The sequence below is a fragment of the Salvelinus alpinus genome, chromosome 27 (assembly GCF_045679555.1).
Source record: "Salvelinus alpinus chromosome 27, SLU_Salpinus.1, whole genome shotgun sequence".
Lineage (NCBI taxonomy): Eukaryota > Metazoa > Chordata > Actinopteri > Salmoniformes > Salmonidae > Salvelinus > Salvelinus alpinus.
The window spans coordinates 9348787-9363679 of record NC_092112.1 but is presented as its reverse complement, the minus strand read 5'-3'; the positions used below and the strand labels follow the sequence as shown (position 1 = coordinate 9363679).

The 14893-nt window shown below is 49.9% G+C and overlaps 1 protein-coding gene across 1 annotated transcript in view; it reads right to left on the bottom strand.

Annotated features, from left to right (window-relative positions):
- The window catches only part of LOC139555794 (neuronal acetylcholine receptor subunit alpha-2-like), a 42373-nt gene extending 27685 nt beyond the window's left edge, over nucleotides 1-14688 (bottom strand). The window contains exon 1 of the mRNA XM_071369195.1: nucleotides 14382-14688. Within this exon, the coding sequence (XP_071225296.1) occupies nucleotides 14382-14448 (67 nt within the window). The 5' untranslated portion in view covers nucleotides 14449-14688. The remainder of the gene's footprint in view (nucleotides 1-14381) is intronic.
- Between the last annotated feature and the right edge of the window lie 205 nt (nucleotides 14689-14893).

Sequence of the window (14893 nt, the reverse complement as noted above, 5' to 3'; positions counted from 1 at the left end):
TGTGTAGGTAGAGTCCAGTCAGTGTGGGTAGAGTCCAGTCAGTGTGTGTGTCAGTCAGTGTGTAGGTAGAGTCCAGTCAGTGTGTAGGTAGAGTCCAGTCAGTGTGTAGGTAGAGTCCAGTCAGTGTGTGGGTAGAGTCCAGTCAGTGTGTGGGTAGAGTCCAGTCAGTGTGTGGGTAGAGTCCAGTCAGTGTGTGGGTAGAGTCCAGTCAGTGTGTGGGTAGAGTCCAGTCAGTGTGTGGGGTAGAGTCCAGTCAGTGTGTGGGTAGAGTCCAGTCAGTGTGTGGGTAGAGTCCAGTCAGCGTGTGGGTAGAGTCCAGTCAGCGTGTAGGTAGAGTCTAGTCAGCGTGTGGGTAGAGTCCAGTCAGCGTGTGGGTAGAGTCCAGTCAGTGTGCGGGTAGAGTCCAGTCAGCGTGCGGGTAGAGTCCAGTCAGCGTGTGGGTAGAGTCCAGTCAGTGGTAGAGTCCAGTCAGTGTGTGGGTAGAGTCCAGTCAGTGTGCGGGTAGAGTCCAGTCAGTGTGCGGGTAGAGTCCAGTCAGTGTGCGGGTAGAGTCCAGTCAGTGTGCGGGTAGAGTCCAGTCAGTGTGTGGGTAGAGTCCAGTCAGTGTGTGGGTAGAGTCCAGTCAGCGTGCGGGTAGAGTCCAGTCAGCGTGCGGGTAGAGTCCAGTCAGCGTGCGGGTAGAGTCCAGTCAGCGTGCGGGTAGAGACCAGTCAGCGTGCGGGTAGAGTCCAGTCAGCGTGCGGGTAGAGTCCAGTCAGCGTGTGGGTAGAGTCCAGTCAGTGTGTGGGTAGAGTCCAGTCAGTGTGTGGGTAGAGTCCAGTCAGCGTGTGGGTAGAGTCCAGTCAGTGGTAGAGTCCAGTCAGTGTGCGGGTAGAGTCCAGTCAGTGTGCGGGTAGAGTCCAGTCATTGTGCGGGTAGAGTCCAGTCAGTGTGTGGGTAGAGTCCAGTCAGTGTGTGGGTAGAGGCCAGTCAGTGTGTGGGTAGAGTCCAGTCAGTGTGTGGGTAGAGTCCAGTCAGTGTGTGGGTAGAGTCCAGTCAGCGTGTGGGTAGAGTCCAGTCAGCGTGTGGGTAGAGTCCAGTCAGCGTGTGGGTAGAGTCCAGTCAGCGTGCGGGTAGAGACCAGTCAGCGTGCGGGTAGAGTCCAGTCAGTGTGTAGGTAGAGTCCAGTCAGTGTGTGGGTAGAGTCCAGTCAGTGTGGGTAGAGTCCAGTTAGTGTGTGGGTAGAGTCCAGTCAGTGTGTAGGTAGAGTCCAGTCAGCGTGTGGGTAGAGTCCAGTCAGTGTGGGTAGAGTCCAGTTAGTGTGTGGGTAAAGTCCAGTCAGTGTGTGGGTAGAGTCCAGTCAGTGTGTAGGTAGAGTCCAGTCAGTGTGTGGGTAGAGTCCAGTCAGTGTGGGTAGAGTCCAGTTAGTGTGTGGGTAGAGTCCAGTCAGTGTGTGGGTAGAGTCCAGTCAGTGTGTAGGTAGAGTCCAGTCAGTGTGGGTAGAGTCCAGTCAGTGTGTGGGTAGAGTCCAGTCAGCGTGCGGGTAGAGACCAGTCAGCGTGCGGGTAGAGTCCAGTCAGTGTGGGGGTAGAGTCCAGTCAGCGTGTGGGTAGAGTCCAGTCAGTGTGGGTAGAGTCCAGTTAGTGTGTGGGTAGAGTCCAGTCAGTGTGTAGGTAGAGTCCAGTCAGCGTGTGGGTAGAGTCCAGTCAGTGTGGGTAGAGTCCAGTTAGTGTGTGGGTAAAGTCCAGTCAGTGTGTGGGTAGAGTCCAGTCAGTGTGTAGGTAGAGTCCAGTCAGTGTGTGGGTAGAGTCCAGTCAGTGTGGGTAGAGTCCAGTTAGTGTGTGGGTAGAGTCCAGTCAGTGTGTGGGTAGAGTCCAGTCAGTGTGTAGGTAGAGTCCAGTCAGTGTGGGTAGAGTCCAGTCAGTGTGTGGGTAGAGTCCAGTCAGCGTGCGGGTAGAGACCAGTCAGCGTGCGGGTAGAGTCCAGTCAGTGTGGGGGTAGAGTCCAGTCAGCGTGTGGGTAGAGTCCAGTCAGTGTGTGGGTAGAGTCCAGTCAGCGTGTGGGTAGAGTCCAGTCAGCGTGCGGGTAGAGTCCAGTCAGTGTGTAGGTAGAGTCCAGTCAGTGTGGGTAGAGTCCAGTCAGTGTGTGGGTAGAGTCCAGTCAGTGTGTAGGTAGAGTCCAGTCAGTGTGTGGGTAGAGTCCAGTCAGCGTGCGGGTAGAGTCCAGTCAGCGTGCGGGTAGAGTCCAGTCAGTGTGTGGGTAGAGTCCAGTCAGCGTGCGGGTAGAGTCCAGTCAGTGTGCAGGTAGAGTCCAGTCAGTGTGGGTAGAGTCCAGTCAGTGTGTGGGTAGAGTCCAGTCAGTGTGTAGGTAGAGTCCAGTCAGTGTGTGGGTAGAGTCCAGTCAGCGTGCGGGTAGAGTCCAGTCAGTGTGTAGGTAGAGTCCAGTCAGTGTGTGGGTAGAGTCCAGTCAGTGTGTAGGTAGAGTCCAGTCAGTGTGGGTAGAGTCCAGTCAGTGTGTAGGTAGAGTCCAGTCAGTGTGTAGGTAGAGTCCAGTCAGTGTGGGTAGAGTCCAGTCAGTGTGTGTGTGTAGAGTCCAGTCAGTGTGCGGGTAGAGTCCAGTCAGTGTGGGTAGAGTCCAGTCAGTGTGTGGGTAGAGTCCAGTCAGTGTGTAGGTAGAGTCCAGTCAGTGTGTGGGTAGAGTCCAGTCAGTGTGTGGGTAGAGTCCAGTGAGTGTGTAGGTAGAGTCCAGTCAGTGTGTAGGTAGAGTCCAGTCAGTGTGTAGGTAGAGTCCAGTCAGTGTGTAGGTAGAGTCCAGTCAGTGTGTAGGTAGAGTCCAGTCAGTGTGGGTAGAGTCCAGTCAGTGTGTAGGTAGAGTCCAGTCAGTGTGTAGGTAGAGTCCAGTCAGTGTGGGTAGAGTCCAGTCAGTGTGTGTGTAGAGTCCAGTCAGTGTGCGGGTAGAGTCCAGTCAGTGTGGGTAGAGTCCAGTCAGTGTGTGGGTAGAGTCCAGTCAGTGTTTAGGTAGAGTCCAGTCAGTGTGTGGGTAGAGTCCAGTCAGTGTGTGGGTAGAGTCCAGTGAGTGTGTAGGTAGAGTCCAGTCAGTGTGTAGGTAGAGTCCAGTCAGTGTGTAGGTAGAGTCCAGTCAGTGTGTAGGTAGAGTCCAGTCAGTGTGTAGGTAGAGTCCAGTCAGTGTGTGGGTAGAGTCCAGTCAGTGTGTGGGTAGAGTCCAGTCAGTGTGGGTAGAGTCCAGTCAGTGTGGGTAGAGTCCAGTCAGTGTGTGGGTAGAGTCCAGTCAGTGTGTGGGTAGAGTCCAGTCAGCGTGTGGGTAGAGTCCAGTCAGTGTGTGGGTAGAGTCCAGTCAGTGTGTGGGTAGAGTCCAGTCAGTGTGGGTAGAGTCCAGTCAGTGTGTGGGTAGAGTCCAGTCAGTGTGTGGGTAGAGTCCAGTCAGTGTGTGGGTAGAGTCCAGTCAGTGTGTGGGTAGAGTCAAGTCAGTGTGTGGGTAGAGTCCAGTCAATGTGGGTAGAGTCCAGTCAGTGTGTGGGTAGAGTTCAGTCAGTGTGTGGGTAGAGTCCAGTCAGTGTGTGGGTAGAGTCCAGTCAGTGTGTGGGTAGAGTCCAGTCAGTGTGTGGGTAGAGTCCAGTCAGTGTGTGGGTAGAGTCCAGTCAGTGTGTGGGTAGAGTCCAGTCAGTGTGTGGGTAGAGTCCAGTCAGTGTGTGGGTAGAGTCCAGTCAGTGTGTGGGTAGAGTCCAGTCAGTGTGTGGGTAGAGTCCAGTCAGTGTGTAGGTAGAGTCCAGTCAGTGTGTGGGTAGAGTCCAGTCAGTGTGTAGGTAGAGTCCAGTCAGTGTGGGTAGAGTCCAGTCAGTGTGTAGGTAGAGTCCAGTCAGTGTGTAGGTAGAGTCCAGTCAGTGTGTGTGTAGAGTCCAGTCAGTGTGTGTGTAGAGTCCAGTCAGTGTGCGGGTAGAGTCCAGTCAGTGTGGGTAGAGTCCAGTCAGTGTGTGGGTAGAGTCCAGTCAGTGTGTAGGTAGAGTCCAGTCAGTGTGTGGGTAGAGTCCAGTCAGTGTGTGGGTAGAGTCCAGTGAGTGTGTAGGTAGAGTCCAGTCAGTGTGTAGGTAGAGTCCAGTCAGTGTGTGGGTAGAGTCCAGTCAGTGTGTAGGTAGAGTCCAGTCAGTGTGTAGGTAGAGTCCAGTCAGTGTGTGGGTAGAGTCCAGTCAGTGTGTGGGTAGAGTCCAGTCAGTGTGGGTAGAGTCCAGTCAGTGTGTGGGTAGAGTCCAGTCAGTGTGTGGGTAGAGTCCAGTCAGTGTGGGTAGAGTCCAGTCAGTGTGTGGGTAGAGTCCAGTCAGTGTGTGGGTAGAGTCCAGTCAGTGTGTGGGTAGAGTCCAGTCAGTGTGTGGGTAGAGTCCAGTCAGTGTGTAGGTAGAGTCCAGTCAGTGTGTGGGTAGAGTCCAGTCAGTGTGTAGGTAGAGTCCAGTCAGTGTGTAGGTAGAGTCCAGTCAGTGTGGGTAGAGTCCAGTCAGTGTGTAGGTAGAGTCCAGTCAGTGTGTAGGTAGAGTCCAGTCAGTGTGGGTAGAGTCCAGTCAGTGTGTGTGTAGAGTCCAGTCAGTGTGCGGGTAGAGTCCAGTCAGTGTGGGTAGAGTCCAGTCAGTGTGTGGGTAGAGTCCAGTCAGTGTGTAGGTAGAGTCCAGTCAGTGTGCGGGTAGAGTCCAGTCAGTGTGTGGGTAGAGTCCAGTGAGTGTGTAGGTAGAGTCCAGTCAGTGTGTAGGTAGAGTCCAGTCAGTGTGTAGGTAGAGTCCAGTCAGTGTGTGGGTAGAGTCCAGTCAGTGTGTGGGTAGAGTCCAGTCAGTGTGTGGGTAGAGTCCAGTCAGTGTGTAGGTAGAGTCCAGTCAGTGTGTGGGTAGAGTCCAGTCAGTGTGTAGGTAGAGTCCAGTCAGTGTGGGTAGAGTCCAGTCAGTGTGTAGGTAGAGTCCAGTCAGTGTGTAGGTAGAGTCCAGTCAGTGTGGGTAGAGTCCAGTCAGTGTGTGTGTAGAGTCCAGTCAGTGTGTGGGTAGAGTCCAGTCAGTGTGGGTAGAGTCCAGTCAGTGTGTGGGTAGAGTCCAGTCAGTGTGTAGGTAGAGTCCAGTCAGTGTGTGGGTAGAGTCCAGTCAGTGTGTGGGTAGAGTCCAGTGAGTGTGTAGGTAGAGTCCAGTCAGTGTGTAGGTAGAGTCCAGTCAGTGTGTAGGTAGAGTCCAGTCAGTGTGTAGGTAGAGTCCAGTCAGTGTGTAGGTAGAGTCCAGTCAGTGTGTGGGTAGAGTCCAGTCAGTGTGTGGGTAGAGTCCAGTCAGTGTGGGTAGAGTCCAGTCAGTGTGGGTAGAGTCCAGTCAGTGTGTAGGTAGAGTCCAGTCAGTGTGTGGGTAGAGTCCAGTCAGTGTGTGGGTAGAGTCCAGTCAGTGTGGGTAGAGTCCAGTCAGTGTGGGTAGAGTCCAGTCAGTGTGTGGGTAGAGTCCAGTCAGTGTGTGGGTAGAGTCCAGTCAGCGTGTGGGTAGAGTCCAGTCAGTGTGTGGGTAGAGTCCAGTCAGTGTGTGGGTAGAGTCCAGTCAGTGTGGGTAGAGTCCAGTCAGTGTGTGGGTAGAGTCCAGTCAGTGTGTGGGTAGAGTCCAGTCAGTGTGTGGGTAGAGTCCAGTCAGTGTGTGGGTAGAGTCAAGTCAGTGTGTGGGTAGAGTCCAGTCAATGTGGGTAGAGTCCAGTCAGTGTGTGGGTAGAGTTCAGTCAGTGTGTGGGTAGAGTTCAGTCAGTGTGTGGGTAGAGTCCAGTCAGTGTGTGGGTAGAGTCCAGTCAGTGTGTGGGTAGAGTCCAGTCAGTGTGTGGGTAGAGTCCAGTCAGTGTGGGTAGAGTCCAGTCAGTGTGTGGGTAGAGTCCAGTCAGTGTGTGGGTAGAGTCCAGTCAGTGTGTGGGTAGAGTCCAGTCAGTGTGTGGGTAGAGTCCAGTCAGTGTGTAGGTAGAGTCCAGTCAGTGTGTGGGTAGAGTCCAGTCAGTGTGTAGGTAGAGTCCAGTCAGTGTGGGTAGAGTCCAGTCAGTGTGTAGGTAGAGTCCAGTCAGTGTGTAGGTAGAGTCCAGTCAGTGTGGGTAGAGTCCAGTCAGTGTGTGTGTAGAGTCCAGTCAGTGTGCGGGTAGAGTCCAGTCAGTGTGGGTAGAGTCCAGTCAGTGTGTGGGTAGAGTCCAGTCAGTGTGTAGGTAGAGTCCAGTCAGTGTGTGGGTAGAGTCCAGTCAGTGTGTGGGTAGAGTCCAGTGAGTGTGTAGGTAGAGTCCAGTCAGTGTGTAGGTAGAGTCCAGTCAGTGTGTAGGTAGAGTCCAGTCAGTGTGTAGGTAGAGTCCAGTCAGTGTGTAGGTAGAGTCCAGTCAGTGTGTGGGTAGAGTCCAGTCAGTGTGTGGGTAGAGTCCAGTCAGTGTGGGTAGAGTCCAGTCAGTGTGGGTAGAGTCCAGTCAGTGTGTGGGTAGAGTCCAGTCAGTGTGTGGGTAGAGTCCAGTCAGTGTGGGTAGAGTCCAGTCAGTGTGTGGGTAGAGTCCAGTCAGTGTGTGGGTAGAGTCCAGTCAGTGTGTGGGTAGAGTCCAGTCAGTGTGTGGGTAGAGTCCAGTCAGTGTGTAGGTAGAGTCCAGTCAGTGTGTAGGTAGAGTCCAGTCAGTGTGGGTAGAGTCCAGTCAGTGTGTAGGTAGAGTCCAGTCAGTGTGTAGGTAGAGTCCAGTCAGTGTGGGTAGAGTCCAGTCAGTGTGTGTGTAGAGTCCAGTCAGTGTGCGGGTAGAGTCCAGTCAGTGTGGGTAGAGTCCAGTCAGTGTGTGGGTAGAGTCCAGTCAGTGTGTAGGTAGAGTCCAGTCAGTGTGTGGGTAGAGTCCAGTCAGTGTGTGGGTAGAGTCCAGTGAGTGTGTAGGTAGAGTCCAGTCAGTGTGTAGGTAGAGTCCAGTCAGTGTGTAGGTAGAGTCCAGTCAGTGTGTAGGTAGAGTCCAGTCAGTGTGTAGGTAGAGTCCAGTCAGTGTGTGGGTAGAGTCCAGTCAGTGTGTGGGTAGAGTCCAGTCAGTGTGTGGGTAGAGTCCAGTCAGTGTGTAGGTAGAGTCCAGTCAGTGTGGGTAGAGTCCAGTCAGTGTGTGTGTAGAGTCCAGTCAGTGTGTGGGTAGAGTCCAGTCAGTGTGGGTAGAGTCCAGTCAGTGTGTGGGTAGAGTCCAGTCAGTGTGTAGGTAGAGTCCAGTCAGTGTGTGGGTAGAGTCCAGTCAGTGTGTGGGTAGAGTCCAGTGAGTGTGTAGGTAGAGTCCAGTCAGTGTGTAGGTAGAGTCCAGTCAGTGTGTAGGTAGAGTCCAGTCAGTGTGTAGGTAGAGTCCAGTCAGTGTGTAGGTAGAGTCCAGTCAGTGTGTGGGTAGAGTCCAGTCAGTGTGTGGGTAGAGTCCAGTCAGTGTGGGTAGAGTCCAGTCAGTGTGGGTAGAGTCCAGTCAGTGTGTAGGTAGAGTCCAGTCAGTGTGTGGGTAGAGTCCAGTCAGTGTGTGGGTAGAGTCCAGTCAGTGTGGGTAGAGTCCAGTCAGTGTGGGTAGAGTCCAGTCAGTGTGTGGGTAGAGTCCAGTCAGTGTGTGGGTAGAGTCCAGTCAGCGTGTGGGTAGAGTCCAGTCAGTGTGTGGGTAGAGTCCAGTCAGTGTGTGGGTAGAGTCCAGTCAGTGTGGGTAGAGTCCAGTCAGTGTGTGGGTAGAGTCCAGTCAGTGTGTGGGTAGAGTCCAGTCAGTGTGTGGGTAGAGTCCAGTCAGTGTGTGGGTAGAGTCAAGTCAGTGTGTGGGTAGAGTCCAGTCAATGTGGGTAGAGTCCAGTCAGTGTGTGGGTAGAGTTCAGTCAGTGTGTGGGTAGAGTTCAGTCAGTGTGTGGGTAGAGTCCAGTCAGTGTGTGGGTAGAGTCCAGTCAGTGTGTGGGTAGAGTCCAGTCAGTGTGTGGGTAGAGTCCAGTCAGTGTGGGTAGAGTCCAGTCAGTGTGTGGGTAGAGTCCAGTCAGTGTGTGGGTAGAGTCCAGTCAGTGTGTGGGTAGAGTCCAGTCAGTGTGTGGGTAGAGTCCAGTCAGTGTGTAGGTAGAGTCCAGTCAGTGTGTGGGTAGAGTCCAGTCAGTGTGTAGGTAGAGTCCAGTCAGTGTGGGTAGAGTCCAGTCAGTGTGTAGGTAGAGTCCAGTCAGTGTGTAGGTAGAGTCCAGTCAGTGTGGGTAGAGTCCAGTCAGTGTGTGTGTAGAGTCCAGTCAGTGTGCGGGTAGAGTCCAGTCAGTGTGGGTAGAGTCCAGTCAGTGTGTGGGTAGAGTCCAGTCAGTGTGTAGGTAGAGTCCAGTCAGTGTGTGGGTAGAGTCCAGTCAGTGTGTGGGTAGAGTCCAGTGAGTGTGTAGGTAGAGTCCAGTCAGTGTGTAGGTAGAGTCCAGTCAGTGTGTAGGTAGAGTCCAGTCAGTGTGTAGGTAGAGTCCAGTCAGTGTGTAGGTAGAGTCCAGTCAGTGTGTGGGTAGAGTCCAGTCAGTGTGTGGGTAGAGTCCAGTCAGTGTGGGTAGAGTCCAGTCAGTGTGGGTAGAGTCCAGTCAGTGTGTGGGTAGAGTCCAGTCAGTGTGTGGGTAGAGTCCAGTCAGTGTGTGGGTAGAGTCCAGTCAGTGTGTGGGTAGAGTCCAGTCAGTGTGTGGGTAGAGTCCAGTCAGTGTGTGGGTAGAGTCCAGTCAGTGTGTGGGTAGAGTCCAGTCAGTGTGTGGGTAGAGTCCAGTCAGTGTGTAGGTAGAGTCCAGTCAGTGTGGGTAGAGTCCAGTCAGTGTGTAGGTAGAGTCCAGTCAGTGTGTAGGTAGAGTCCAGTCAGTGTGGGTAGAGTCCAGTCAGTGTGTGTGTAGAGTCCAGTCAGTGTGCGGGTAGAGTCCAGTCAGTGTGGGTAGAGTCCAGTCAGTGTGTGGGTAGAGTCCAGTCAGTGTGTAGGTAGAGTCCAGTCAGTGTGTGGGTAGAGTCCAGTCAGTGTGTGGGTAGAGTCCAGTGAGTGTGTAGGTAGAGTCCAGTCAGTGTGTAGGTAGAGTCCAGTCAGTGTGTAGGTAGAGTCCAGTCAGTGTGTAGGTAGAGTCCAGTCAGTGTGTAGGTAGAGTCCAGTCAGTGTGTGGGTAGAGTCCAGTCAGTGTGTGGGTAGAGTCCAGTCAGTGTGGGTAGAGTCCAGTCAGTGTGGGTAGAGTCCAGTCAGTGTGTGGGTAGAGTCCAGTCAGTGTGTGGGTAGAGTCCAGTCAGCGTGTGGGTAGAGTCCAGTCAGTGTGTGGGTAGAGTCCAGTCAGTGTGTGGGTAGAGTCCAGTCAGTGTGGGTAGAGTCCAGTCAGTGTGTGGGTAGAGTCCAGTCAGTGTGTGGGTAGAGTCCAGTCAGTGTGTGGGTAGAGTCCAGTCAGTGTGTGGGTAGAGTCCAGTCAGTGTGTGGGTAGAGTCCAGTCAGTGTGGGTAGAGTCCAGTCAGTGTGTGGGTAGAGTTCAGTCAGTGTGTGGGTAGAGTCCAGTCAGTGTGTGGGTAGAGTCCAGTCAGTGTGTGGGTAGAGTCCAGTCAGTGTGTGGGTAGAGTCCAGTCAGTGTGGGTAGAGTCCAGTCAGTGTGTGGGTAGAGTCCAGTCAGTGTGTGGGTAGAGTCCAGTCAGTGTGTGGGTAGAGTCCAGTCAGTGTGTGGGTAGAGTCCAGTCAGTGTGTAGGTAGAGTCCAGTCAGTGTGTGGGTAGAGTCCAGTCAGTGTGGGTAGAGTCCAGTCAGTGTGGGTAGAGTCCAGTCAGTGTGTGGGTAGAGTCCAGTTAGCATGTGGGTAGAGTCCAGTCAGCGTGCATAGAGAGTCAATGCAAAACAAGATAAACAAGATAAATAAATAATAAAAATGAGGTCAATGTTAATTGTCAGGGTAACCATTTGATTACCTGGTCAGCAGTCTTAGTTGATGATCCCTGGTCTACTATAATGGAGTACTGGAAGTGATAGTTGATGATCCCTGGTCTACTATAATGGAGTACTGGAAGTGATAGTTGATGATCCCTGGTCTACTATAATGGAGTACTGGAAGTGATAGTTGATGATCCCTGGTCTACTATAATGGAGTACTGGAAGTGATAGTTGATGATCCCTGGTCTACTATAATGAAAGTGTAGTAACAGTAGTAATAGTCTGATTCTGATTCTGGTGAAGTATATTATATCACATCACACTTTAATTAAGTGCACACTTGAAGCTCCGCTGTGATTGTGCGTGTGTCCGTCCGGTCTGGAGTAGGACCAGCACGAGGCAGAGACTAGCGGAGACAAGATGCACCGGATTGACAAAAAGCCCTCGAGCGCCGGAGATCAAAGTGCCACCTGTCAATGGAGACGAGAGAGGAGAAGAGATGACACCTCCATTCCTCCTCAGACGTGGATCTTTTGGGATCTTGGACACTGCCCAAATTGCTTGGTAAGTTGTGTAGCATCAGGGCCCGGACAGTTCAAGTTGTGTAGTACCAGGGCCCGGACAGTTCAAGTTCTGTAGTACCAGGGCCCGGACAGTTCAAGTTGTGTAGTACCAGGGCCCGGACAGTTCAAGTTGTGTAGTACCAGGGCCCGGACAGTTCAAGTTGTGTAGTACCAGGGCCCGGACAGTTCAAGTTGTGTAGTACCAGGGCCCGGACAGTTCAAGGTGTGTAGTACCAGGGCCCGGACAGTTCAAGTTGTGTAGTACCAGGGCCCGGACAGTTCAAGTTGTGTAGTACCAGGGCCCGGACAGTTCAAGGTGTGTAGTACCAGGGCCCGGACAGTTCAAGGTGTGTAGTACCAGGGCCCGGACAGTGCAAGGTGTTTAACATCAGGGCCTGGACAGTTCAAGTTGTTTAACACTAGGGGGCTCGCCACAGGAGTCGCTAGTGCGCGATGGGACAAGAACATCCCTGCCGGGCAAACCCTCCCCTAACTCGGACGACGCTGGGCAAATTGTGCGCCACCCCATGGTCCTCCCGGTCGCGGCCGGCTGCGACAGAGCCTGGACTCAAACCAGTATATCTAGTGGCACAGCTAGCGCTACGATGCAGTGCCTTAGACCACTGCGCCACTCGGGAGTGAAATGCTTTCTTACGGCCCTTCGCAAACAACGCAGAGAGAAAAAATATGAATAATAATGCAAGGAATAAATACACAAAACAATATCTTGGCTATGTACAATAAATACACAATGAGTAACAATATCTTGGCTATGTACAATAAATACACAATGAGTAACAATACCTTGGCTATGTACAATAAATACACAATGAGTAACAATATCTTGGCTATGTACAATAAATACACAATGAGTAACAGTATCTTGGCTATGTACAATAACTACACAATGAGTAACAATATCTTGGCTATGTACAATAACTACACAATGAGTAACAATATCTTGGCTATGTACAATACATTTAGTACCAGTACCGAGTTGATGTGCGCGGGTATGAGGTAATTGAGGCAGATCCAGTGCCTGCAGAAAGTATTCATACCCCTTGACTTTTTCCACATTTTGTTGTGTTACAGCCTGAATATAAAATGCTTTATAAAGCCCCATAATGTAAAAGTGGAATTATGTTTTTAATTGCTATTCAACCCTTTGTTATCGCAAACTAACACTTTCAAATAATAAGTTGAATGGACTCACTCTGTGTGTAATAATAGTGTTTAACAGTACTTTTGAATGACTACCTCATCTCTGTACCCCAACACATACAATTATCTGTAAAGTCCCTCCGACGAGCTGTGAATTTCAAACACATAATTCAACCACAAAGATAAGGGAGATTTTCCAATGCCTCCAATACCAGATGGCTAAAAAAACAGACATTGAATATCCCTTTGAGCATGATGAAGTTATTAATTACACTGTGGATGGTGTATCAATACACCCAGTGACTACAAAGATACCAGGCATCCTTCCTAACTCAGTTGCTGGAGAGGAAGGTGTAACAACTCAGGGAATTCACCATGAGGCCAAAACAGTTACATAGTTTAATGGCTGTGATAGGAGAAAACTGAGGATGGATCCACAACATTGTAGTTACTCCACAATACTAACCTAAATGACAGAGTGAGAAAAAAATATTCCAAAACATGCATCCTGTTTGCAATAAGGCACTAAAGTAAAACTGAAAAAATATGGCAAAGAAAATAACTTTATGTCCTGAATAGAAAGTATTATGTTTAGGGGAAATCCAATCCAACACATCACTTTGTACCACTCTTCATATTTTCAAGCATGATGGTGGCTGCATCATGTTATGGGTATTCTTGTCATCAACAAGGACTAGGGAGTTTTTTTAGGATAAAAGAAACAGAATAGAGCTAAGCGCAGTCGAAAACCTGGTTCAGTCTGCTTTCCACCAGACACTGGGAGATTAATTCACCTTTCAGCAGGACAATAATGTAAAACACAAGGCCAAATCTACACTGGAGTTGATTACCAAGATGACATTGAATGTTCTTGAGGGGTCAAGTTACTGTGTTGATTTACATCAGCTTGAAAATCTATGGCAAGACATGAAAATGGCTGTGTAGCAATGATCAACAACCAATTTAACAGAGCTTGAAGATTTAAAAAAAGAATAATGGCCAAATATTGTACAATCCAGGTGTGCAAAGCTCTTAGAGACTTACCCTTAGAGACTTACCCTTAGAGACTTACCCAGAAAGACTCACAGCTCTTAGAGACTTACCCAGAAAGACTCTCAGCTCTTAGAGACTTACCCAGAAAGACTCACAGCTCGTAGAGACTTACCCAGAAAGACTCACAGCTCTTAGAGACTTACCCAGAAAGACTCACAGCTCTTAGAGACTTACCCAGAAAGACTCACAGCTCTTAGAGACTTACCCAGAAAGACTCACAGCTCTTAAAGACTTACCCAGAAAGACTCACAGCTCTTAAAGACTTACCCAGAAAGCCTCACAGCTCTTAGAGACTTACCCAGAAAGACTCACAGCTCTTAGCGACTTACCCAGACAGACTCAATGCTGTAATAGCTGCCTAAGGTGATACTAACATGAATTGACTCAGGAAGTTGAATACTTACGCAAATTAGATACTTGTCATTTTCTCATTTCATTTAAAATAAATTAGCAAACATTTCTACAAACATGTTTTAAATTTGTCATTATGGGGTATTGTGTGTAGATGAATGAGAAAACAAATATTGAATCCATTTTGAATTCATGGTTGTAACACAATGTGGAATAAGTCAAGGGGTATGAATCCTTTCTGAAGGCGCTGTATAACCTACAGGTAGGTATAAAGTGACTAGGCAACAGGATAGATAATAAACAGTAGCAGCAGCGTATGTGGTGAGTCCAAAACAGTCAATGCAGATAGTCCTGGTAGCTATTTGGCTAACTGTTTAACTAACTATTTAGCAGTGACGTACTAGGCCATACGCACTACCCTCTGTATCGCCTTGCCCGTCAGCTGCAGAATGTTTTAGGCTCTGAGGGCGTGACAAATCTTTTCAGCCTTCTGAGGGAGAAGAGGCGTTGTCGTGCCCCCTTCACGACTGTGTTGGTGTGTGTGGACCATGATAATTCCTTAGTGATGTGGACACAGAGGAACGTGAAGCTCGCGACGCGCACCACTACAGCCCTGTCGATATGAATAGGGGGCGTGCTCGGCCATCCGTTTCCTGTCGTCCACAATCAGCTCCTTTGTCTTGCTGACGTTGAGGGAGAGGCTGTTGTCATGGCACCACACTTCTAGGTCACTGACCTTCTCCCTATAGGCTGTCTCATCATTGTTGGTGATCGGGCCACTATGGTGTTGAATGCTGAGCTGTAATCAATGAACAGCATTCTCACCTTGGTGTTCCTTTTGGAAGAAGTCAGCTGACAGCTTTTCTACTCCTCCACGTTGAAGGTCACAAGACACAGCAGCCTATCTGCCACATTTAGAGTAATGTGGAGGTATTACACTGTAGCCCAAAGCTTTAACGATATACATTTTAAAACAATTTAATGACTGAGAAAAACAGTGTGAAATGTGGTGCTAATGGCATTTAATGAGGCTACTGGAGCCCGAGTCAGTTTAGATTCCAAACAGCAGGAAATTATGGAGAAGGTGTGAAAATCCAAAATAGTTCCGAGTGGTTTAAGAATACAGCAACTGCCCTGAGAGAGAGCACCGATTGTGGTAGGTAGGCAATTTGGTAACATCAACAAACGGTCGTATTGACAATGAATTGATTGATAAATAAACTGATACATTTACAGTGGCATGCCTGTAATATTAGGCTATAGGCCAGGCTACAAGCAATGATTTCACACCTTTGGTTCAAGAAAACAACAGCAACGATATGAATTCCCCGTTTCTCTTATATTGTGTTCAGACTTACCTTATTATACCGTCAGAAGGTAAGTCTTAGCCAAAAATAATAAATAATAAAAAACGAACTTACTTGACTTACATAAGAAGAAACAACAGAGCATAGTGGTCCTCGCTGAGAACAGGTGGTTGAATAATCCACGTTCCATATTTCACCCTGAGGAGTTACCTTTTCTACTTCTCGCCAAAGCTTCTAGCTTCTATTTATTTTTATTTTTATGTATCTGCTCTTCTCGGGAAAAAAGCATTGATGTTGTTATTTGATTATATCCTCTCCAGAAAGGTTATCTTGAAACTATGGGGACGTGGTGAGAAATCGGCTTCCGTGTCAATTCTTGAGATGATCCTCTCCTCCTGTGTCATCTTCCCGAGTTGAAGCCTTGCCCCACTTCAGATATCTCATACAGGCGCTCCGTGGGCGGGGAGAGAGTGACGTTTACTTCACGTGCTGTACCCTTTAGAGATGAACATGTGTTAAACATGATTAAATCACTTTTAAGGCTGTAGTTTCCAAAATTATATGTCTCTGTCCTCAGCAACCGTTTTCTGTGTAGCAGCTGTATCCAAATGCGTTAGGAGGTTTTAAAAGAAGGA